The 24,483-nt window shown below is 53.6% G+C and overlaps 5 protein-coding genes across 5 annotated transcripts; 3 read left to right on the forward strand and 2 right to left on the reverse strand.

Moving 5' to 3' along the window:
• Positions 1-1,068: 1,068 nt before the first annotated feature.
• Positions 1,069-1,521, forward strand: CH63R_05682 (uncharacterized protein; the record flags this gene model as incomplete). Its single annotated transcript, XM_018300657.1, has 1 exon — positions 1,069-1,521. The coding sequence occupies one exon, from the start codon at positions 1,069-1,071 to the stop codon at positions 1,519-1,521; it is 453 nt and encodes a 150-aa protein (XP_018158507.1).
• Positions 1,522-2,619: 1,098 nt separating this feature from the next.
• Positions 2,620-4,436, reverse strand: CH63R_05683 (immunogenic protein; the record flags this gene model as incomplete). The annotated part of the gene is made up of 3 exons (XM_018300658.1): positions 2,620-3,870; positions 3,927-4,116; positions 4,174-4,436. 3 exons carry the CDS (start codon positions 4,434-4,436, stop codon positions 2,620-2,622), a joined length of 1,704 nt encoding a protein of 567 aa, XP_018158508.1.
• Positions 4,437-16,614: 12,178 nt separating this feature from the next.
• Positions 16,615-18,736, forward strand: CH63R_05684 (uncharacterized protein; the record flags this gene model as incomplete). The annotated part of the gene is made up of 2 exons (XM_018300659.1): positions 16,615-17,049; positions 17,105-18,736. 2 exons carry the CDS (start codon positions 16,615-16,617, stop codon positions 18,734-18,736), a joined length of 2,067 nt encoding a protein of 688 aa, XP_018158509.1.
• A 721-nt stretch (positions 18,737-19,457) lies between these two features.
• On the reverse strand, positions 19,458-21,392 carry CH63R_05685 (Lysine--tRNA ligase; the record flags this gene model as incomplete). The annotated part of the gene is made up of 3 exons (XM_018300660.1): positions 19,458-20,716; positions 20,778-20,951; positions 21,035-21,392. 3 exons carry the CDS (start codon positions 21,390-21,392, stop codon positions 19,458-19,460), a joined length of 1,791 nt encoding a protein of 596 aa, XP_018158510.1.
• Positions 21,393-22,031: 639 nt separating this feature from the next.
• Positions 22,032-22,420, forward strand: CH63R_05686 (Tim10/DDP family zinc finger; the record flags this gene model as incomplete). Its single annotated transcript, XM_018300661.1, has 2 exons — positions 22,032-22,129; positions 22,228-22,420. 2 exons carry the CDS (start codon positions 22,032-22,034, stop codon positions 22,418-22,420), a joined length of 291 nt encoding a protein of 96 aa, XP_018158511.1.
• Positions 22,421-24,483: the final 2,063 nt, after the last annotated feature.

Raw genomic sequence — 24,483 nt, forward strand, 5'->3', positions numbered from 1 at the left:
ACAGCACTGTGTTGCTGACTTCATTGTGCAATACAGTTCGGTTAGTTTCCGGTGGGGAAATTGTACCCTGCATGAACATAACAGTCGTACAATGCAAAGGACAGCTGAGATGTAAATTTCGTCGCGGCAAAAAAACAGAAATAAACAAAGGAGGAGGGGTCCCGCTGTAAACACTTCTGTTTCTGTCCCAAACCTTGAGATATCTCTCCCTGACAGAATAGTAGGTTTTAAGTCTCTAAACCTTGACGCGTCTGCTGCGGTTTCTTTCGGGACGAGGAACCCAGGAAATCTCCCAGCTTCAAGAGAAGAATCGAAATGGACCCGTTGGGTTGATGCCAATGAGTGACTACAGCCGAGAGGGCTGGCTTGAGTAACGTGATTGGTAGTCGGTACAGAGACACCTCGGTGAGAGTCCTGGCCAAGCGCCCTCACATCTCTCAGAGCTGGCTTGCCATCCACATCTTCATCCTCCGTCCACTCTGCCAGGACGGCCCACCCTCATTTCCTTGATTCTCCGCGGCTATAGATCATATGAGAGCGATCTTTGTACAAGCCGGCCGTGGCGTTATGAAACACAGCCAAACGGCAGAAATCGGACCTGCTTACATCCGTCCCCTTAGACAACGTCACCTCCTCTCCACATCGCAGACACGATCAACGTGCAAGTCTCCACAATATACACTATACAAAACCCGGAGATTTAAGTGTTCCCGGTCGCCAAAACGTACCCCACATGGCCCTCCTCCACTTCTAAGTCTAGAGTATAGAAATGGGATGCGGCCGTGGCTGTAGTACGAGGCGATCCGCTGGATTGTGGGGACGCCTTCCAACAACACCTCTCTCTCGTCACCTTTGTGTGATTGGCTCGGTCGACCATGACCTGACTTATCTTTAGAGACGACAGACTTCAAATGACCTGCCATCTCGGTTCATCGCAACATACAACATGCCCTGTGATCAACCGTGTGACATCCGTGCTGCATGCGTCCTCTGGCCCAAGTTTGGGTGGGATGGTTGAACGGCCGCTCCCTCCTTCCATTTACCCTCTTCCTGAGTCCACAGCACACCATGCCGGCCGTGAGCAGTGCTAATTGCCGTACCGTACCGTATTACCAGGCCAAGGAAGAAGAAAAAAACGGTGCCGTCGCCTCACGACGCTCGAGCTGGAAGCTGCCGCATGAGCCTCTCCAGAGCCCCAACGTCAAGATGAACACGCTCAAGCACGGAAGCTCACGAGACAACCCAGCGAACTCGCAGCGTTTCTCAGAGCAAACGTTGACACGAAACAAAGCACGAGCCGACCGCTCGTCCGTCTACCCAAACCAGACCCAAGAAGAAAGAAGCCTGCGCCGAAGAAGCTTATCCCATCCGAGCGAGTCTTTTGCCCCCTTGACCATCTCCTCCCTTCGTGTCCCCCTAGTACTCTCGCAAAAACGCTGGGTCGCATCAGTCAAACACGCGAGAATGACCTCGCTCCTCTCGTGGCCCTGCGAGTCTTTCTCCCTTGCGCACACGCATTGACTCTGCAGGCCAACAGGCCAGACGAGACATCGTAAGCCGTGCCTTTGCCCCGCCCCTCATGCTCGCCTGCGCGGTGCACTGTGTGTCTGGACATTTCCACGTCTGCTTCCAGTCTGCCGTGGAGGCAGGCAGACATGGCAAGACAAAATCAACATGTATGACCTTTCCACGCTTAACGACCTGACCTTCTGGACGGAACTCGGCGACCTTCCTGGGTTCGAGGCTCCTATGGGGTGGTAGTAGAGCTCGGACATCACGGGAATCGATATGACTGTTGTCCGAATCTATCAACGCGTTACGTCCGTTCAACTTACGTACGCACGTTGGGCCAAGAAGACCGAGCGCGGATCTGACTCAATATCACAAGTCACAAGACAGAGATCGAAACGAGTGAACAGACAAAACTAAGCAACACGCAACGAAGTTCTATTAAGTATTAAGTGAATGCGAGTGAGCTTAAGCCGGCCTTAGTGGCCAGCACAGATCGTCCCATGCAGTCTTTGTCCGCCAACAGCAACATCTCCAAACTCAAGTCTGACGATTCTTGACCCTAGCCCGAGAGTTGAACCAAACACAAGAGGTCCGTCCATCCTGTCGACCCAAGGCATCTTCGATTTTTTTTGTCGGGGGTGTTTATTCTTTTCGTGTTCTTGTCTGGGGCGACGGGTATAACTGGGTATCAAAGCACGATACTTGGTAAAAAAAAAAAAAGGGAGAGGACAAATCAAACAAAAAAAGGGCAACGACGAGGAGAAAATGACTTCGAAAAAGACCGAAACTGGAATAGAGTCGCCTCCTACCAGGTTTCGCCTTCCGATGCGTATGTTGAAAAGAGGGATATAGGAAAGGGTATCAGGTAGAACCAGTCTTGATGGGGTATCTTGAAATGCAGATCCGATTCCCGAACAAACCCATCCGAGTGAAATGAGTTGTCATGTAAGGTTGTTGCTCTTCCTCCGAATCTCGATCCGATCGATGCGTGCACATATTTTCTTTATTTTGACGGTTGTCATAGGTTTTATCTCTGCCTCATTCCTCCGAGTGCGATGAGCGAGACACCCACTTGCGAGGAAAAGACATCGAACCCATCTTCGCACTCTATGCGGCGGCTGTGACGGGGGCAGGGGTGGAAGAAGCGACATTCTCCGGCTTGTTCTCCGGCTCCTCAGCAGCCTTGGAGGTCTCGGCAGCGGGAGTCTCGGTGGCGGGCTTAACAGCGTCGGCAGCGGGGGCTTCCTCAGGCTTTTCCTCGGTCTTCTCGAGCTTCTCGGCGGACTTCTCAGTCTTGCCACGGCCCTTGATGGTGGCGCGAAGCTTGGAGAAGGTGCTGGTCTTCTCTGCCTTCTCGGTCTCTTCGCCGTCAGACTGAGCAGGGGACTTGGCCGGGGACTTGTCGCGCTTGCCGAAACCAAAAGGCAGGGAAGACTTGCGCTTCTCCTTGAGCTCAGGGCGGCTCTCACCGTTGGTTGCGGGAGCAGTCTCCTTGATCTCAACGGGAACCGTGCTGGGGTTGGCCACATCAACGGCCAGAGGGGTGGTGGCCTCAACGGGAGGAATGACAGGGGCAGTCTCAGCAGCAGGAGTCACCTCACCCTCCTTGGCAAGGGTGGGAGCGGCCTCAGCGTCGGCAGCGGCGGCTGCCTTCTTCTCCTTCTTGCCAAAGACACCAAAGATGCTGTTGCGCTTGGTAGGAACAGGCTTCTCCTTCTTCTCCTCCTTAGGAGTCTCCTTGGCAGCCTCGGCAGGCTTGTCCTCGGCAGCAGTCTCTGTGGCAACGACAGGAGCCTCAGTGACAGGAGCAACAGGGGTCTCGGCGGGGGCGGCGACCTCGGCAACGGGGGCCTCAGTCACAGGAACAGCGGGAGTCTCCTCCTTGGCGGCCTCGGCAACGGGGGCGGTCTCCTCCTTCTCTTCCTTCTTCTCGTCCTTCTTGCCGAGCAGGTTGCCAAAGATGGAACCACGCTTGCGGCTAGCAGAGCGGCGCTTGGACTCCTCCTTCTTGGGCTCCTCCTCCTTGGGGGTCTCCTTGACGGCGGCCTCCTCGGTAGCGGCGGGCACAGCAACAGCCTCAGCGGCAGGTGCCTCAGCGACAGCGGCAGCCTCAGCGGCGGGAGCCTCGGCGGCCTTCTCTTCCTTCTTGGCGGGCTTAAGGCTCTCGAGGGCGGTCTTGTAGGCCTCAGTCTCGGCGATGGTAGAGGCGAGCTCCTTGGCCTCAGCAATCTTGAGCTTCAGCTGGGAGATCCAGTTGTCACGGTCCTCGGCGTTGGCAGCCTTGAAGGTGTGCTTGTGGCCCTTAGCGGTGAAGTGGAACTTGTTGGCGCCATCAGCGGCGGGCTCGGCGGCGTCGGCCTGAGAAATGACTGTTAGTAAGTTGCTTTTGGTACTAGTTCAATGATCGTTCATACCAAGTTAATAACGCCCTGGGGAGCGGTCTTGTCGCCGAAGAAAAGGAGACCCTTGCCGGTGTGGGAGGCCCAAGCAGCGTTGTGGTGAGCAGCCTCAGTGGACTTCTCGCTCTTCAGGTAGGAAGAGAGGTTCTTGAACTCGACGGCATCGTTTCCGAACCAGAAGAACTCCTTGGAGTAGATGAAGTTCCTGGGAAAAGCTGTCAGTATACGCTGATCATAGTCGGGAGATGTGCGCTTGGCTTACTTTGGGAAGTTGGCGCCCTTGTGCTCGAGCGTACCCTCCTCAACGGGAACAACCTCCTTCTTGGCCTCCTCGACGGGAGCAACGGCCTCAGCCGGGGTCTCGGTGGCGGTGGTGGTGGCCGGGGTCTCGGTAGTCGCGTCGGCAGTGACGGCGGCGGGAGCCTCAGTGGTCTCGACGGGCTTCGTCTCGGCAGCGGGCTGCTCGGTGGTGACGGCAGGGACAGTCTCCTTGGGGACCTCGACGGGCTTCTGTTCTTCGGCCATTGTGTATGTGTAGGTGAGAAAGTGGGGGGTGGGTATCGAAAAAGTCTGGTGACAGACTTGGGTATCACAATGAAAAGGTGTAAATCAAAAGCACTACCTAAAGTACTGTATTGGTCGTGGAAGAGGGTGGTGTGATCTCTTGGTCAAGAGTCAAGGGGAGAATAATGGCAGAAGAAAAAAAGACCTGTAAATGGTGGCAGAGGGAAGACGGGAGAAGGAGGGAGGAAAAACGGGAGGTCGAGCGGGACGTTGGGGGTACTTATTCGCAGAAGCGTGACAGGAGAAGGCTTTGCCCTTGCCAGGAGGCCCGGTTGAAGGAGGTTCACGGTCCAGTTAGTTAGTCCCTTGCGAAGGAAAAAAGAGGCGTGGGCCCGTCCTGAGTGGCTCCCTCCAGGGTGTGTGTGTGTGTGTGCGTGTGTGCCAGGGAGAGGTACACTGAATACTGTTAGAAAGAGAGCAGAGACTGAGAGAGAGCGTGTGGGAGTATCAGGGTAAAGCGTGTCAGTGTCAGTGTCAGTTTGGAGGGCGGCACTGGCTCGGACTGTCTCGTTGCTTGGGGGAAACGGTACAGATGCGCGATACGGTGCGGACGGTGGCCAAACCGTAAAGCAAGAGGGAGGGATGTGGATGGGTTGGGATGGGATGCGCGGTGTCTGAGCTCTAGAGGCCCAGGCAAGTGCGACGAGGAGGTCTGGTGGTCGGTCCGCTGAGCAGCTTGGGCGCAAAGGAGAGGACGCGGTGTGAAAGGCAAGAGGCGTGTGTGTGTGTGTGTGTGTGTGTGTGTGTGTGAGGTTCGACGATTGAGGTACGATCAAGGACAAGGGTCTGGAGGGAAGCCGTTCCGTACGGATACTTTTTAGTGGGGGGCACTTTCCCTTGCTGTCGTGGCCCTGTCAGCATCACACCTACCACGACGTATACTACCTGCGCTAGGTACTACCTTTCCTACCTCCCCAGCTCTGTACTTGGGAGACAGCGGCCAGTCAGTGTCAAACGGTACACTGACCTTGAGTAACACTGGTGAGTGGGACCTCTATCTCCGTTTCCTCTCTTCCTTCACTTCTAGTGCTAAACTGTTGTCACTAGCCTGCTGTTGGTTTCTGTTGGACTCGCCTGGGCTGTTCGACCTTCAAGAAGATTCGCAGTGTTTGGAAATAGAGAGGTGCCAAGGAACGGGATGATCTAGCGAAGAGAAGAACCTGCCGCGCAACGCATAATACCGCGCTGGAGTAGGTATCTTTCTCCTACGGCAGGTACTTGCTCTAAAATAGGAGTGGGGCATACACCTGGTAGCTCTTTCCCTGCCGGTACGCTTTGGCGTGTGCTGCTCAGTTGCCAGGTGGGAGAACGAGAACGCAGGCTGGCCTGTGCTGCACGCAAGCGAGTGGGACGAAATTTGCGAGACCCTCAACGGGACGGACGCCTCTTAGCTGCATTGCATATTGCTTTTTTTTTCTTCCTCTTCCCTTTTTATTACCATTTTTATTTTGGCGCCGCGTCTGCGTGGTGAAAAGCAAAAAAACTGTTCCCATCTTGGGCTACGTACCCGACGACGGCCAGACTGGTAGACTGCCAGACTGCTAGGCTGCCAGGGGGGGCTTGACCAAGGGGAGCGACTGAGAACGAGCCTTTCCACACTCTGGCCAGCGTCAGGGGTACCTATCTTCCCGGACCCTGCTACTTTGCCGGGAACATGCCATTGTAGACCCACTCTAGCAGCCATTCCCAGACGTTAGTGACCGTCCTATTTCATTTGGTAATCTTTTTTTCCCTTTCTGCTTGAAGCTTCTGTCTCTCTCCAACTGGTATCTCCTTGGTCGAACCGTTGTCGTCCCTCCGCCAATGCGACGACATTACGCTGTGAGCACTCCCAGACGGTTGCTTTGTGTGTGTATTTATGTACCTTGGGGAAGAATGAGGACAAGAGGACCATGGATAAATGTGGATTGTTGAGGAACCTCGTGGCAGATTTTTCTTTCTTGCTTTCTTTCTTCCCTTTCTTCCTTCGCGCCTCAACGGCCCAGCAACCGCTTGGCCGTTTCGTTTGTCCGGCCGTTTTACGGATAACGAAACGTCCCCTTCATCTTGCAACCCGAAGTCGGTGGGACCTGAAGGAGATGGCTGGGTGTGTGATTTCGATACGCGCTGGGCCCGGACCTAGACCTGGACAGCCCTCTCTCCACCCCTCTCTTTCTTGACCGTTACGACTCCTGTCGAGATAAGGTAGGGAGAAATAAAAAGGGGGCGAGCGGCCGTCCACATGGCGGCCGTACCTCGTCTTGCTTTGGCGGTCGACTCTCCATTGTCGGCGGGACGATGTAATTAAGTATTATTTCCAGAAACGTTTCGCGAAGTGACTCATTTCGCACTGTGATCAGCATGGCCCAGATACTTGCTTCTCACCCTGCTACCGCTCTTTTCGCCTGCTGCCAGCCAGCCCTTGCCTCTCTCGTCGTTTTCTAAAGTTGGACGAGACATCTACAAAGGTATGGATACCGTTACATTCGATGGGCACCGCGCGACGATCGTGAGGGGATGGGATGCATGTTGGATGGACGAATGAACGAGCGTGATCTTCGTCTTCTACTTTTTGTACTAGTTGTATACTATACTTCTTGCAACGAATCTTACAATGAAAATGGACCTGGATGAGGAAAGAAACAGAGAGGGGGAAAGAGGGAAAATGCCGTTACTTGAACGGGACCTATTCGACCTGTCCCGGCTAACACTGCTAGCACTCGCGTGAGATGTCCTGCAGCCAAACCATGCTGGACGTCATATTGCGCCTCGAGGGCTGCCGTTAATGTGCTCCATTCTCGTGCATTGCATGCAAGGGTTTTTTTTTTTTTTTTTGGTTTTTTTAGTCTTCTTTTTTTCTCCCACAGCATAACAACACCACACACACTTAACAATAGGTGTTCACCCTCCAACCGGCCGCGCATCGCAATCCACCACCTTTTTTAGAGAGATCGAGACACGGTCAAGACCCACAGCTTGAGAAGGGGGCCTCAAACCCCAAGACTGGCTATCGCCCTGGACTGGGTAAGTACACTACGCCTTGGCTCACTTGAACGCGAGGCATCATGGTATTTATCAAGGTGTTACAGCAGACAGTAACTGCTGGTAAGTTTGTGGTTAAAAGGGTGTTTTTTTCGCCGATGACTCAGGCCGTTAGTCGGGGCCCATAAAGGTCAAGCGTAAGTATCCTACGTCTCCTTTTCGCAGGAACATCTCCCAATCCGATCATCCCCTATCACGAAGTCCGCGTACATACTACTCCCGTACATCGTATGGCCTGCCTGTCCGTTTCTTCGCCCGACACTACCTGAAAATACATGGGAGGCGGGCGTTGTGACCAGCGGGCAAGTGCCGGCATGGCTGGGCATCTGTGGCGGTTCAGATATTGCATCTCATACCACCCCCAAGTCAAACTGATCGCTGCCCCCGAACTACGCAGCCGCCGTTTCTTTGGACTCTTCCGCTAAGCGACGACAATCCTTCCTTCGTCGCCTTCAAGTCGCATCGCCAGAGGACCATCGCAACAGGGCGGCTCGTGTGTCGTCGGGGTGGCCTGCTGCTAAACGCTAAGAACGGGAGAGTGATTAAGAGAAGCGACCAACGCTAGCTAGCTAGTCTCGCGCACAAGACTTGGCAGCACGCGTCTTTGTCCTATAAGGCCATCCTTTTCAAGGGTGTGGATGAGACATCAGTGACCACGGGTGACCTTCATTTGACCTTGGACCATAATCCACATGGCCAGAGAGGCGTCGTACGGTGTGGTGGTGGTGGTGGTGGTGATGATGATGATGGGGAGGGCGAGAACAAGGACGGGCAAAACTACATTCAAAGACGAAAAATAAGCAACCAAAGTGGTCCCCCAACCTATCAAAACAACCACGCCATAGGGCCACGATGGAGAAAGCTGAGGGGCCAGGACGTCTCTTTTGCTCGAGATGCGCCGCTAGCTCGCTAGCTGCATCCTCTTTACAACCATGTGACTCAGGCTAGACAGTGGGTTTTCCTTGCCAAAAGAGTCATCCTGCGCGGACGTGTCGATCCGCCTGCGCGCCTCATGCTGATGCCTCGTTGGATTGGCCACACAAAAGTGACTCTGGCCGATGGGGGTCAGACTGTCAGTCAGGTCTCTCTAAATGACTGCACAGTAGTAGGAGTGCGAGTGTCGTCAAGCACCAAGCCGATGGCGCTCTTCTTGGCCACAGCTCTTTTGAGCGACAAACCGAGCTGAGTCGGGGAACGGTACGGAGAAGAAAGTGGCAGCCCAGCCTCAGGGGGCGCCTGCCAGACTGTGCAGAGAAGCGCCATTCCATCTCCTCCCATCTTTGGTGTGTCCAGGTCTCCGAGACGGGCTGCCAGTCACCGTCGTCCGTGTGCGTTGGACGTTTTCCGGGAGTCCAACATACATATGGGCACTGCACAGACGGGTTCCCTTATCATGATGCATGCGACATGTCTCTGCACAGTGTATAGGTACACTAGATGCAGTTCCGGCTACCTCCCACGAAGGGTTGCCTCGTTGGTATCCATCGATCTCATACTTCGTATCTGTTTTGGGTCCAAATGTGTTTGGTGTAAAATGCACTATGGCGCCATGCCTGCGTGTTCAAGTTCCTCTTCCGGGGGAGGGAGGGGTGGTCCTCAAGGCTCTGAGGCGCCGACATTCCAAGTCGTTGCAACGGCAGGCGGACCTGAAAAAGGAGAAGTCGTTCAAAGAAGACTCGTCTGAGGCCGGCATGACGGATCCACCGCAGTCTGCAGTCAGGCTGCCAGAGCGACGGGGGCCATTTTTTCTTTCTTTCTCATGACAAGCAGAAACAAAAGCCGCCCCGATACACACACCAATCCCAATCAACCCAAGGTCCACAAGCCCTTGACACTTGGGATCCATTCCGCACATTTGATCCAAAAACCCTAGCTGCCGCCAGGCCTAGTCTTGGTCCCTCTTGGGCAACGGAGAGGGACAGACGGGGGATGTACTTAGTGGCCCAGGGGGCCATTCCCCTGTCTCTCATGGGGCAGAGGGTACGGTACAACTATATACGGGATTTTCTTCTTTCCTCTCGAGATTCTCAGGACCACGGCATAAGAACTGGGCATTTTGAACCTCCTCCACCGCCTGGTTCGGCCGACTCCTGAGAGATAAACACAAATAGGTACACACACTGGCCACTCTGCCAACCGATAAATTACAAGACCAGATTCTGAACGGCACTTGTCGAGCATTCTGTTTGAGCGCGCATAGTGCATCATCAGTCCAGACCTGCCAAGAGCCCTGAGGCTAACTCCAGCCCGCCGGAACCCCCAAAATACAGATTCCTAACGGAGCAAAGCTCGTACCCTCCATCAATGTCATTTGGATTTGGACATTGCTCGCTGCTTGGGTGGCCATCCGTTACGGGGCCTTGATGCAGATGCTTAGGGACGGCAAATTACGCCCACCGCCGAGTTGTAAAAAGGAATCGCTGATGGGCACGGCCTTCATTTCAACAAAGAAGAGCCTTGGGCCGTCCACGTCGGCCACTATTGGCTTAGAGGGGTTCCAGCGCGGCGCTACCATCGCGAGCCCATTAAATCACTTGGCCATTTCCCCCTGAAGCGTGCCTGACCTGGCCTGAGTGATTAATGGATGGTCGCGATCAGTATCCATACTTTGCTCAAAGCCTTACGGTTCGGAGGTCAGTGTCCCAAAAGGGGCTGACGGGCGATGGCAGACTGGCAGCCGGCAGTAGATTACATGACTGAAGAAGACGGCTTTCGGAGGGTAATGCTGGCGTCGATGCCTTGGCCCACTGAATAGCGCAAACCATGGCCTGGGTACCAACGTACATCGACCAGATTCTTGAGCTCGAGGCTGTTCCGCTATATGATCCGTTCGAGGTTGTCGAATGGGACGCGAGGGAGCCACCCGTGGAATGCGATTCAACTTCCAGGATGCCCATGGCTGACAGCTGAACCAATGTTGACTTATGCCATCAGATGCCACCACCAAGCCCTGTGGGTGGTCCTGCCATGTGCAGGCTGCGCGTTGCGCGTACCTCCCTCAAGACTGTCCACCCACAGCAACCCTGTCAGCTGATCCTTGTCCCATCTCTCCTTTGATTTTGCTTCCCGGGTTGGGAAGTTAGATTTTCATCCGGCCCCACACCATGACCAGTCACGCTGGCGGTGGCTCCAGGGAGAGGCCCGGCTGCCGGAGAACAGCTCATCGTTGTGGGACGAGGTTCGGAGCCGGGCGTGACTTGCCCCTCGAACAGAGATCCCTCACGGTGTCAACTTTTTTGTCGCCCAAGCGGGTATTCAGACAACATCATGATGGCCATACTATAGATAATCTAGGTTCACTCGGTTCTGCAGAACTGGGCGGCGACGCCTTCGACAGGCGCCGTGAACGATGGCATTTGGGCGGGAAAGGAATATAGTTGGGTGACGGCATCTTAGACGAGCAGCAACAGACTATTCATCGGGTCGCCGCGTACCTACGGCCCTGCTTGGTTGGATGGCGACATCGTCATCCCCTCACTCTCTGGTGCAAGGGCATCTCGCCATTTTCCTGATCTGTGTCGACGAACTGGAACATCGCGTAGCCGGTTGCCCTAGTTCAAATTGAGGTTGCAGTCTCAGATACGCGTGACCGTCGATGAAGTGTGGTATCGTATCAAAGTGCGTGACATGGCATGGCAGGATCGCGTGACAGCGTTTCTGCAGCATGTCGAGGCTGGGCTTCGTCAAATCATGTTTTATTGGACCGTATGATGTTCACAGTACATCGTAGGTAAGTAGGTAGTTCGAGGACGGACCCGAGATAGCGGGCCGGGGTCTAGTGAGTGAGAGTGATGGTTGCTATCATGATTTTGCATACCGCCTGTTATTTTGACAAGGCTACGATTGCTAGTAGCATCCATCTACCTTGAGAAAATGTCGGAAATGGTAGTATTTTTCGGTGTAATCTACTTTAGCAGGTACACAGGACGTATACATTGCACTTTAACACAGAAGGCACGCCAAAGGAGAGCCGCCAAGAAATGGAAATGGAAATGGAAATGGACATGGACATGGAAAGTCGTGGAAAGAACGTGACGTCCTTCTTTCCTTCCTTCTAGTCACCAGCAGTCAAGTCTGAGGCCAAGCCATGCACATGCCACCTACCAAGTTCCTGAGGCCATCCAAGCCGGTTTCTTCTGCGCCCTCAAACTTCGTTCATCAAGGCGGCGTCTGGTCAGTCGGCCTACTGTGAAGGATTCCCATTCTTGTCGACTGCCTGGGCACCCTATCCGTCCCACGTTGAACGCAACCACGAACCTTGATGGGTCCGCGACGATAGGATACGCACCCTCGATCCCCCGATTCCTTGCCATGGCCGGCAGGCCTGTCAGCACATCACCCCTCCTCCTTGTCTCTCCTGCGCATGCGCATGATCACACTCCATTTGCCTTTTTGAGGCAATGATAATTACTGCACATAGTACCGTTTGAAATGCCGCCCATGACCCGCCTATTCTGCGTCGTTCTTGGCTTGCCCTCGCCCTGTGTCGACTTACACACTGCCCCTATCAAGATCAGCAGGTGTCGGTCCCAAATTTCATCCACGCCATCGTTGCCACCGTAGCAGAATCACGAATTTGCTCCAGCATCGATCGTTAGGCATCGACCGCCTTCACGTGGGATATTTTTTTAGCCCTGCATCTGGGAGACGTTTCTATTCATCAACCTGCTACACCATGCCGTCGTCCAATGTCCGAGACAGACGGCCTTAGGGGTAGCTCATACGGAATTTGCGGAGTGAAACATCGATGCACCACGGAGCATTGCAACCACCACCGCGATCCTCGGCTCGCCCGGCACCCACGGCTTACCCGGTCGAACATTTCGTTTGGGTGCCATGAAACTCGTTGCAACAGCATCAACAGCCGGCATTGTCGATGTCGAATGGTGGTAGATGACCCCAACGTTCTGGAACGGTCTGGCGGGTTCAACCACTTGCTTGAAGCTGAGCGCCTGTCTTCTTTCCATCTCTAGAAGCAGGATACTTTCCGTTTTGGTCAAAGGAGCCTAATACCTTCTCACCCATATCCACGGTTCAGCCATGGGATATTCATCAGCAGAGGATCCAATCGATAACTTTCTCCACACCAACGGCGCTGCAACTAGGACCGATCGGAAACAACAATCATCTCCAACTTCGCCACGCATTCTCTTGCCTCAACTACGCTGTTCGTCGGGGTTTGTTCAGAGAGCCGACACTGATGGTCCCAGCAAGGTCCCAGCAAGGTCCCAGCAAGGTCCCAGTAATGGATCAGATGGCCTTAGTGAGCAAAGCCGACCAACACCGCCGAGCCGGCCAACCAGGTGCAACACAGGACGTCCGTCGTCAGCTTAACTGGTGCTTGTTGGGCCTCAATGTCGCAAGTGAGACAAACTCGTCTTTGCTTCGATGCAGGCAAGGGCTTGGCCGAGACAAGGCGAAAAAAGTCAGGTATTCTGCCGCAGACAGAAGTTGGCGAGCTTGTTATTGCCTGCCAAAAACCCCCCAAAAACCAAAAAAATTCGCCGCTGTCCTTGGTGACAAGGTAGCCAGGTCAATCTCGATGCCTGTGCCCAGGCCTATTTACTTTCCTGGGCAGAGCTGACCTGTTAATAATGAGGGCCCATGTGGCAGCTGAGGGGAAGCAGGATCGAACAAAGGTAGACAACCTGAGACCTGCTAGCCTCGGGGTTTTGTTGGTATGACCAACTTACCCTGTTTTGCGGGCACCGAGAAACTACTTCGTTATCGACAATTGTCGGCGGTGGTTGCGGGCATCGACCGGCGTCAAGGTGTAACCTTCCCCACCTGTTAAGTTAGTATCTGCTGGCTGACCGTTCTCGCCGCCGCCTCCATCTTTTTCGAGGTTTACTCTTGAAGAAGTCGGCGGGCGTCCGTCCTCGTCGTCCATAGGTATTGAAGATCTTGGAGTTGCGGTGACGGTGTTCTCAATCTGGTCCGCCCGGGGTTCGACGCTTTCACCATTCGGGTATTGATCCTCGACACACATTGGCAAAACTGGCACACCAAAAACGTTCATGCATGCCCCGCCGTTGGCATGCACATGATGCGCCTTGCTTCTCGGTTCCTTCCCCTCGCCATGTTCTAGCTCCCCGCGCCCCGGTGCTTGTATCGCACCACCGCGAGTCAAGTGCCCGCCATCGAGCAATGGGAGGGTGCATGAGTCTCCTTGTCTTGGGGGTAGGTCGCATTGCTCGACTCCCAACATCTACCGTACGACACTTTGTGTCTCTTGCCGTCTTCGCCGCCAGTGCCGCGAATCCCTAAGCTCATCCAACCGCACCATCCGGCTTAGCGGCCATGATCGTCGTCATCTGTGAGGCTGGCTGGTCAGTGGTTCACGCAGTACTTCCAATAGAGGGTGCAGCTCTTATCACGTCGCAGGAGGGAGAGCCAAGCCACTTCGAGATGGACTTGCAATATGCTTTGTGACGCTTTGGGACCCCTCGTCTGAGGTTCATCTCGGGCTTAGCTCTGCTCCGATTGACTTCAATGCAAATACCTCGAAGAGTTGCTTGCAGTCTTCATACGCAGATACGCTGCAAGCGGCGACCCTCTACTCCGACTCAGGTCGATATAATGTGTGCCGCGATATTGCTATCAAATTTGAAGTTGACGTTGATACTTGACCCTGCCATTCTTTTCGGCGTCGCCCTGACTCGTCGTGGAAAGCCGCTCTGGTCTCGGTATCGTTCAGTAAAAAAAGGTTCGGGAGTTGCCCTTATCCTCCATCCCTTCAAATCTTGGGACTGCCATAGTCTCTACAGAATATCGCAAAGCAGTGTCCTGGCTACCTCTTCGCTGTGTTCTTCCCTTTGACTGGCGGTTTTCGGTTTAACGTGAACGACCATGACACAGACCTAGCCCGCCAGCCTTCTCTAGATCAAGATAGACACAGGCTGTCCAGTCCGACTTGAGTTTACATTTTGCTTGAGACGGTAATATATTGTGGATAGGTTCGGTAGCCAAGGCAGACCAAGACATTGTTAAAAGCTGCGGGATGTTCGCCTTAAAACACGCAGTGTTGTTACAATCGGCGACTTCCTCGCAGACCTTCTAGCTGGCTTTTATTGTGTTACGGGGAAAGAAAAATGGAGATGTGTTCCTCGGAATATTATGATCACGATTGTACAACTCAGGGGATGATCAAGACTCTCTTGGTTCCATTTTGGTCGCCCTTTTCCCATATGGATTTCAAGATGGAATTTGGCCAACAATCGTTCTCTAGTCAAGAATAAAGAGACAACATCTTCTAGCAGATGAAAATTGACTGTGTCACATATATGTTTCTGTGGTGGGCACAGTGCTGTTCTAACATGTGGTCTGGTGTTCACGGTCGAAGGAGCTGCTGTTCACTATCATATCAAACTGCATAGGGTACATCCCAAGCCGGCCCGTAACATTTTTTGCATTGCTAAGGTACACTATGATGTAATTTATAGACTCCTATGTGTTCTGGAACGAAGTCCAAGATACAGGCATGATATTCGTGTAGGACAGAGTTGGTGTGAAGTTGGCTATGATGAGTCGAAGCAGACGCTGAAGACTTCTGTCTATGCTTCTTCTCCTCGACCAATGCTCGAGGGAAAACAGAGTCGCGTGTCTTTCTCAAAGTTGAAACCAGTGTCATTCAGTGGTTTCTTCAAAATGTGCAAAATAACTGGGGAGAAGAAGGGACAAGTGAATAGTTGTCCTCTTTGATTGTCAGAGCTCGTCGCGGCGTTTACTATCATACATCGCTCATGTTAACTGGACCTCTAGCGGAAAGAGCTCACCATTTATGTCTCTTTATGCGATGCCTAAAACAACTCCCTGGGTATCTTATCACAAGAGCCACTCAGACCTATTATATCCCTCCTGTGTGATATTGATATCGAATAGGTGTAGGTGCTCCCGTGACCAAAACCTTTACGACGGCACGCCAGAATGACGACCTTCTCTGCACTTCAGGTTGATTGAACCCTTTCTTTCCAAACCCTAACTTGGGCAAGAGCTGCCCGGGTTCTTATACAGTTGCAACACATGCGAGAGAAGCCCTTCCACCTTTCTGCATTCAGAGCAAACAATCAGCATTCCATGTAGTGAACGCCTGTTCCACCGGTGAAGAACGAATTGAACCCCAAAAATATAACGCAAATCTCGTTGGCCCAGTTAGGCTAAACACACAGTATCGCAGCTTTGGCTTGGTAACCCATTTCAGGGACAGGTCACGTATTATCTCCTGCTCTCAAAATCCTCATGCCGTACCTCTCATGCCAAAGCACTTCAACTTCTGGAAGCCAATATCAGCGGTACTTGGTAGGTGGTTCTTTCCTCGACAACCAAGTCTGAAACTGCCCTGCATTCCTGGCATCAATATTCATATCTTCATCAACCAACCTTGCCCTCCTTTCTCGACCCACAACACAACCTTCAACTAGAACAAGCTACCAAAGCCAGTAGTACATATACTGAAGTTTTTCAACCTACTTTGAACCGTTGCCCATGATCACTCAGCTTGGGGTTGCTAAGTGTTTTTCCTGCTTCTTCCTTTATACAACAAGCCCCAGGATTTCAACTGAAGCCCTCACACCTACGTTGTGGACTCTCTGATCGACTTCACTTCTCCATTCACACCAAATTCACCTTGGACTGGCTAGATCTTGGAAAAGGAAAGAACTGCCGAGTTGCGGGATCTTGGCCTCTCCTTCTGGGCTTGTGTGGATCGCGTGGCTTCACACTCAGTTATCTATAAAGACTCACTTTATCTTGGGCTTTCAGATACATCCCTTTCTCAACGTTACACAACTTCAAGCTTTGCCCTACCCCTTCTCACAAATTATTTTCAGAGTCAAAATCATCTCAGGATCGAGACAACCATCAACGACTGGATTTACCTCCTGCCGTGACCTATACTTACCTGAGTTTCTTCTCGGCATTCTCCGTCTTGCGCCTCTCCTTCGCAGCTTAGCTTTCTCCTCTTTTGACACTTGCATTACTGCTGCTGCTACTTGCTCATTTCTCCCCAGTACTCTTTCTCTCCCTCGCCCATATTGGTCTCATCTACCTAGGTGAGCTCGACGATACATCTCCCTTGATTCACCCTATATCGCCGGTAAGGAACAGAGAGCCATCCACAATGACTTGCGACAAGAAGTCTGTCCGACGTGGAGAGATGAAGCTCGGAATACCCAAAGACGGCAAGTGCCACCCAGTAGTCGGCAGGACATATCAAGAGCAGTGCGATCATCAGCTGAATATCGTAACCGATGTATTGACCGGCGGAAAGGGCTGCCTGCCCGAGCTACCTCGCGATAAGTTCCCTGAACCGGCCTTTTGGGACGAGCTGCGGGGTAAGGAAGCAAAGACAAGCCAGTCGATTTCTGGCAACAAGAAAAAACAGATATCTGACGAGGCTGTGCCTGTTAGCCAGCCAACTCTTTTCGAACTGATGCTCGCAGTCGTGCCCGTAGGCCACGAAGTGGTCGCTATCCTTTGGTCCATCGATACCCTAGCCGTGGGCAGGTTAGCATCTGCTTCCAAGACTTGTTCTGATGCCGTAGCTATCTACGTGGTGCGTTCCGACTCGGTACCGATCCGTCCCCTTACAAAACCCTAACTTGCCGCAGTCTCGATTCCACCTGCCCCTTGGCGACTACCAAGACTGCGACTGGCTCCCGGACGCTCTCGACGGCATCGATGACACTCGCCGCTCGACGATTGGAATTGGTCGTAACCTCTTTGTCAGGGGTCGAGATCGCAGCATCGTTCCCGGCGCTATAAAGGGCATCCCGAAAGCGTGGCTGAGCCATGAAACTCGCAACACCCTGTGGAACATTGCACAGGAGAACAAGGCGGATGCGGACACATACGAGAAGTTTTTCCCCTTTCTGGTCAACCACCACAGACTTCTCCACGCTGAGGTCAGGTTGAGTGTCGCACATCGCGAGCAAAATGTGCCCCTTGCGGAAGTTACCAGCCACCATCTGCGGGAGATTTCATACAACGTCCCCTTGTGTACGTCAGTCGAATACTTGATGAAGAACGATGCTAACGAAGCAACAGTGCGGTCTCTCAGCCAGTATGGCGGCGCTCTGAAGGCTCTTCGCTTGTACGAAGTCCCCATGATGGACCTTCGGATCATTGAGATGATCCTCATGACCTGCCCTAAACTTGAGATCATGGGGATCATCAAATGCGAGCTCCTCCATGTCGGTCACATCAATGACATCCTCGACCTTGTTCACTGGAACTCGAAGAGAGTAGCAAAGAAGCCGATGAACCTGCAATTCTACCCCCGGGCCTACTCTAACCAGCGTAACAACTGCATTGGTACTCACGCCGTCTCGTGGGACCCGCTCAACGTCAACGTTTTGACCGGCATCTTTGCCACGGTCTTCTTGGCTGTGATGAAAGCTCTGCCGATGGGCATCGACCTTCTTTCTAAGGACCAGGAATTTCGGAGATTCTTCGACCTCGTCCCGATGAAGCCCGGCCAGGGTGCGGTTTTCCTTCACCATCTTTTTACCTGGATTGACGCGGCCACGAGCCCTCCGTCATACGTTCTTCTTCCGGACGATGTGAAAGAAGACCTCGAGGACCAGGTTGTGATGAGTCTTCTGATGGGCTGTGATCAAAAGATGAAGCGCCGCCAGAGACGTGAGCACTTTCAAAAGCACACCTGCAGCAGATGCAGCAACACATTCATCAGACCCTTCTTTCGCCCGGAGATGGACACGCGGCGGCTAGCGTATTGGGTCTGTCGTATCTGCGACTTGCATTACGCCCTGAATGGCGAGACCCACCATCGACTTACCGAAAAAAGAGACCTCCTAGACACATTCCTTTCCCCGCCGGATAGAGACGTGCGGCGCCCCGGCCGCTTTATGTACCAAGAGCTCCAAGACGCCGTCGCGCCGCTGCTCGTCAACCCCTTCGCCCGCTCCCCGGCCCTCGAAAGCGTGGCTCGCATCGAGGCGGTCCAGAACCACCATAGTCTGCCCCAGGTACAGGATCTCATCGCGCCCGAGAGGGACTACATCGTCCTCAGAGTGTCTGGAGAGGCCGCTTTGCTCGACGTGGTTGACCGGATGAAGGAGCTGCATGGTATCTATATGGACCACCCGACGCTGACAGAGCAAGCCGTTCCCGAATGGGCCCGTATCAACAAGAAAAGGGCTCGTAACCAGTCTTGGGAGTACGTTCTCTGGAAGAACTCCGTCAAAGATACCAAGGAGCACCAGGCGAGTCGGTTCTGGTGAGACCCGGTCGACAGCACTTAAAACCGACCATTCTATTAACCCTCGGCCCCGCGCGATGAGAAGACAAACAATAGTTTTTGAGTATGCTTTTCTTTGCTTTTCGCCTGGGAAAAGCTGTGAAATGACAGGGGAGGGGGGGCGACTCTACAAGGAAAGAAAGAAAGGATAGTCAGAAAGAAAGGGGCGTATGGCTAAATCCCAAGACAGAAGACAGCATGGTGCAATTAGACATACAGGAAGAGGGCTGTCTAAGCAAACAAGGCTCTGGGGAACGATGGCAGCACTTTAGCTCGGTTGGCTTTTCATCACTGCGTTTTGGTACTTTGCACGTTTTTTCAAGGCCAACTGCACCTCTTTCATCTGCGATGGCTGTAGGTTAGCATAGCCCTGAGAGTTCACAGGCAATAGACTTGGTTTCATAGACAACTACCTAGGCATCCGTTGCTAAAAGTACTTGAAAATAGGGCAAAAAGTGGTATTGCTATTCCCAGGATTCTGTGTTTGGATATTCTACAATGTGATACATCTATGATAGTGTGATGGTGTTGTTGGTGTTGTACAGGTTATTACACACTTAACTTCTCGTCCCGCGATCTTTTTTAGCCCGGCTCATCTTCAGCTGGATTCTCTCAGGCCAGACATTTCAAACACCCATTGGCTCATGCATGGGAAGAAAAGAACCAATAGAAACAGGGGGTAGAAAACGCGGCAATGGCCATGCTCACGAAGACTTTGAGTGGTGCTGCGCCTCGGACGTCAGCCCAACCACATTCTTCAATGTCCCGAAGCTCAGGCAGTCACTGATCCTGTTGACGCCGGAGAACAGCATGACAAGCCTCTCGACGCCGCAGCCCCAGCCGCCCGTCGGCGGCAGCCCGGCCTCGAGCGCCTGGATGTAGCTCTTGTCGAGCGGAGCGTCCCTGGGCGTGACAGGCGCGTCCACGTCCTCCAGGGGCGCCGGATCCTTGCCGGTGCCGAAGAAGCTGTGCTCGGCGAGCTTGCGCGCCTGCACCGACGGGTCGTTCTCCTCCTCGTACATGTTGGCTAGCTCGCGGCCGTTGATGAAGAGCTCTGTGCGCGCCGAGACGAGCTGCATCGTCTTGGGGCAGACGAAGCTCTTGGCGAGCGGCGACATGCACGTGGGGTGGTGCGTAATGAAGAGCGGGGCCTCAAAGGACTTGGGCTCGAGGTAGATGGCCGCCAGCCGGTCGAGGAGCTTGGGCATCGTCGACGGAATACCGCCGGGCACCTCGACCTTGGAGAGGGCTAGCACGGCGATAAGCTCCGAGTAGGCGTCCTTGCCGGTAAGCTTGGGTAGGCGGAAGCCGAGGGCTTCCTCAAGGGCCGGGATGAACTCGAGCTGGCGGAAGGGGCGGGCGAACTTAGACGCGTCGATAGGCTCGAGGGATGTGAGCTGGGTCTCGATGAGGTGCTGGCAGTGGGCGGCGAGGCCGGCGAGTAGCTCCTCAGTGCTGGCGATGAGATCAGAGAGGTTAGTGTAAGCACTGTAGAACTCGCACATGGTGAACTCGGGGTTATGGGTCCCGTCGATGCCCTCATTACGGAAGGCCGGGCCGATCTCGAAAACCTTGTGGACGCCGCCGATAACGAGGCGCTTGAGCCAGAGCTCGGGCGCGATGCGGAGGGAAAGCTCCTTAGAGGGAAACTCGGTGGCCTGGGTAGTGAAGGAGCGCGCGACAGCGCCGCCAGCGTTCTCGGCGAGGATGGGCGTTTGGAACTCGAGGAAGGACCGCTCGTGGAGGTAGTCGCGAATGTATTTTGTGATGTGTGAGCGCAGTCGCAAGGTATCAGCAACTTTGGGGTTGACCATCATGTCGACATGCCGCTTGCGCGACCTGGTCTCCGGGTCCGTCAGGGTGTGCGGGATCTGCTCCATGGTTGGCGCGAGCAGCTCCGGGAGTAACACAGCCCGGACGGTGAGCTCGCCGCTGTTCGTGCGGGTGGGTTTGCCGGTGATGGCTGCTCTCTCATTTAGCATACGGTCAACGTCGTGGAGAAAGCACACTCTCTGCTGACTCACAGATGTGGTCACCCCTCCCGATCAACCGTGTAAAGAGCTTAAAGGTGTCAATGTTCATGTTGGGGGCACTGCCGAGGTTGCGGTAGCTGATCATGCCCTGGATCGTCTCGAACTCATTGGCAATGGTGACGAAGACGAGCTTTTTCCCGTGCAGACGAATGGACTGGACGCGGCCTGTGGCCCTGTCAGCAAGGCGCCGTTGTTGGTTAGGGATGATGGCCGCCCTGTGCGGGGCGACTTGTATTCATTCAGCGTACCATACAGAGTGACGATCTCAGTATTGCTCGGGTCGTCCAGATTGGCATCCTTCCACACCTTTCTAAAGGTCGGGACCGACATCGGCTTCCTGCGGTGAACAAGCCGCGGGTGCGTCTCATTGTACAGATCTTTGGCGCCAACCTCCTCAAGCGCCTCGAGGCGCATCTTCTGAAACTCCGATATCCGAGCATTTTCATCTGTCTGGTTTGCTATGCTATCCCGCTCCCTCCAAGCTCCATCTTGCTGAAGTCGGCTGCTTCTACCACTTGACTGCCCGACATGGAACTGCGCACGGCAGGCGACCTGCGAAGCGCGCACCGTCGGCCGCAAAAGCCGTAGACTCTGAATGAAAGTCATTGCATCTGGTTGCCTCCTGTTAGCTTCGTTGTCCAATGGGGTATAAATGCATGAAGAAGCGCGGTTAGGAGTCAAATGTCAGATAATAGGCGGTTTAAATCAACCACAGCCGAAGCTGTGTAAGTCGCAGCGGTTCTGAATTGCTTGCAATCATCATATGAGGAACAGGGAGGGAAGAAAAATCAGGGCATTGTAGGAGACTTACCACCATAGTCGCTCAAGAAGATTTGGGCTCTTCTTGAGGTGACCAAGTATGAAGAAGTATTGGGAACGGAAATTTTGCGCCACTGCGGTTTTATCGTGGTCGTTGATGTTATCGATAACGCTTGACGCGGGAAGCGGGATAAACCGGCCCGAACATGGGCGTTCATCTCAAACAGCCGCTGATTGGATACTTTTGGAACTGTAAAGTGGGACTCACCCGCAAGCTCAAGTCCGCCGCGCATGGGAGGAAGGTTTTGGGTCGATAAGATAAGGCAAAGGAGCTTCTGTAAAATCTCGACCCAGCGACGTCAATCACCGACCCAGAATGCATAGCTATCCATAACTAAACCAACGCTCTTTCGGCGCATCCATCAAAACCTCACGCCAGATACATTATCTGAACCTTCTACTCGCCCACCCTCACGAATCGCCAACATGTCTTTCTTTGGAATGGGCCGTCCTAAGCTCTCCTCGGAGGAGAAGATCGCCATGGCTGAGCAGGAGATGCGTCTGCTGGCCGACATGCACAACCGGTACGTCACCACGATATCGAGGCATCAAAGGGCCCCAGGAGACTGCGGGCTTGTGCGAGAAGAGCCATCTTGCTAATGAGCAATCTGCTTGCCCTCAGCCTAACCAAGATCTGCCAATCCAAGTGCCTCCCCGACTACCGCGAGGCCGACCTCAACAAGGGCGAGTCCGTGTGCCTTGACCGCTGCGCCGCCAAGTTCTTCGAGACGCAAATGAAGGCGTCCGATGTGATGCAGAACGAGAGCCAGAAGAGAGGTGGCGGCGGTGGCGGCATGGGAGGAGGCATGTTCTAAATAGCAAAGCAGCGACGGTGTACACAGGAATGAAGGAGAAAGCATCACAGAGCCTAGGAAGGGAGACACGACATCGCGTCACCGTTGGACGGCCGGTCTGCTCTCTGTAGCACTCCGAACGTAGCGGGAATTATGTATATCACGTATGGGATTATTGACGGGAGCAGGTTCCCGTATCATCAACGGTCCCATAGTCACTGCACAGGGGCATGGGATACCTAGGGGATCCGGACGTATTTTGAAGCATAACCCGCAACCGGGAGCTTCGTGTATAATATGAGGGGCCACAGAGGTCCTTGGAATCAAGAGAACTACCCTCACACATTTCGCTTTTCTGCGCCTGTGGGAACCTGCTCCTGGTCTGGGTTGGCGTCTGGACGCGGTTGTGCGTGTGGTGTAACAACAAGACTGACTTCATTGCTCAACAAGGCGGATAGTGTTTTCTCTCGTCTCAGCGAAGTGGGTGGTTCTGGATGCTCTCAGTGCGCCCGACTTAAAGCTATCAGGACCCCACACACCTCGTCCTATGTCGATTCCAGGTCAGGAGCGCTGAAGGGACGTAGGTCATCCAATCGCGCTTGTAGTAGCTTCTTTGATTTAGGCAGCTGGGATTAAGTAACCAAGATTGAGTCACAGACTCGTCTTTGTAAAACTCTGGGTAGGAGGCGAAATCGATGCAACTGATCTCAAAGCACCTATTGAGCTTAGAAAATTCAATCGAGCCTACACTCAAAATGGTTTGATCTGAATCGATCTACCGAGTCTAGAAGAATCGGGTTGGGCAATCTGACGACGTAACGCTGGTCTGCTCAACATCTAGGAAGCAACACATGCTCAGTCATACCTTGATTGTTCAAGCTAACAACGCTGGGACATTTAAATGCCTGGCATGTATCATAAAGCCAGACCCCGTGACCTCGGCCGGCGGGAGTCACCAATCCGATATCATCTTACGGCTGGTCTTCTTGACAAGCACCCGCTTGCCACAACACGAATTCTCTTAGTCAAGGCCCAACCAGTAACGCGTGGCATCGTCACCCTCGCCGGGAACCCGGATCCGAAAAATCGGGAACCGGCTAGCGAGGCGGCCTTGGCCTTTCTTCAGTGCGCCTCGCGTATTTTGTTCTTCAACTCTTTTTTCACCCTCCCTGTTGCTTTACCCTCGCCAACCGAGAGAGGGCTTTCCGTCGGTGCCGTTGTCGAGGCTTGACAATCAAGACAGCATATCTGGACACGACTGTGGCGGTCTAAGACCAACGAACGCGTCCTCGTCATGTCTAGTTGATATCGGACCCATGACGGCAAGGAGGAATGAGAGAAATGTCTACCAGATCCCGGATTGTTCACGCGAGTCCAGACCACTAACGTGACGTGGGATGTCTCGCCTGTCTGGATGGCGGCGGCAGTATGACCCCTCGCGTTAATTGCCGAGAAGAGATACTAACACTCTGCTCTACGCCGGAAGCAGAAAATGATTATTGGTTGAGTTATGAGCCAGGAGGTGACCGCCGCGGTTTGCCGCCAACTTGTAGCTGTTCACCGACTAAACCCAGGACTCTGGTCAGCCGAGCCCCAGTCGATAGACTTCAATAAAGCAGCGCGTGATACGTAGATACAGCAACACCGGGTCGGCACAATAATGGCCACGCGGGAAAGCTAGATAAATTGACCGAAGAATTAGAAGAAGAAAAGAGCTCATAGGCTTAGCTTGACTCGGGGTCACATAGACAAAAGAGCCTTCCTCGGGCGCCAAGATGCAAGCCACCAATTGCCGCAGGAGCCAGGTCCTGAGGCTGCACTTGACTCTGTTCCTATTCCCATTGTCAGACTTGGGCGAGCGGGCTTATGGGAGTTGCAGCGAATAGATGACCGTTGATCTCGTCGACCGCTTTTCCATGTTGTCTCGGAAACCAGGGGAGTCCGGCAGAACAAGATGAAGGATAGCAGTTTTTAATGTATGCGAAGTGCGAAGAATGGGGCTCTTGCTAGGATATCGAAAACATAAAACCGGCACCAAATGAGAGGAAATCCCCGTCTCCCGGCTCGTCGGAGTAGTCCCAGTA

This window comes from Colletotrichum higginsianum, chromosome 4, assembly GCF_001672515.1.
Source record: "Colletotrichum higginsianum IMI 349063 chromosome 4, whole genome shotgun sequence".
NCBI classification, from domain to species: domain Eukaryota; kingdom Fungi; phylum Ascomycota; class Sordariomycetes; order Glomerellales; family Glomerellaceae; genus Colletotrichum; species Colletotrichum higginsianum.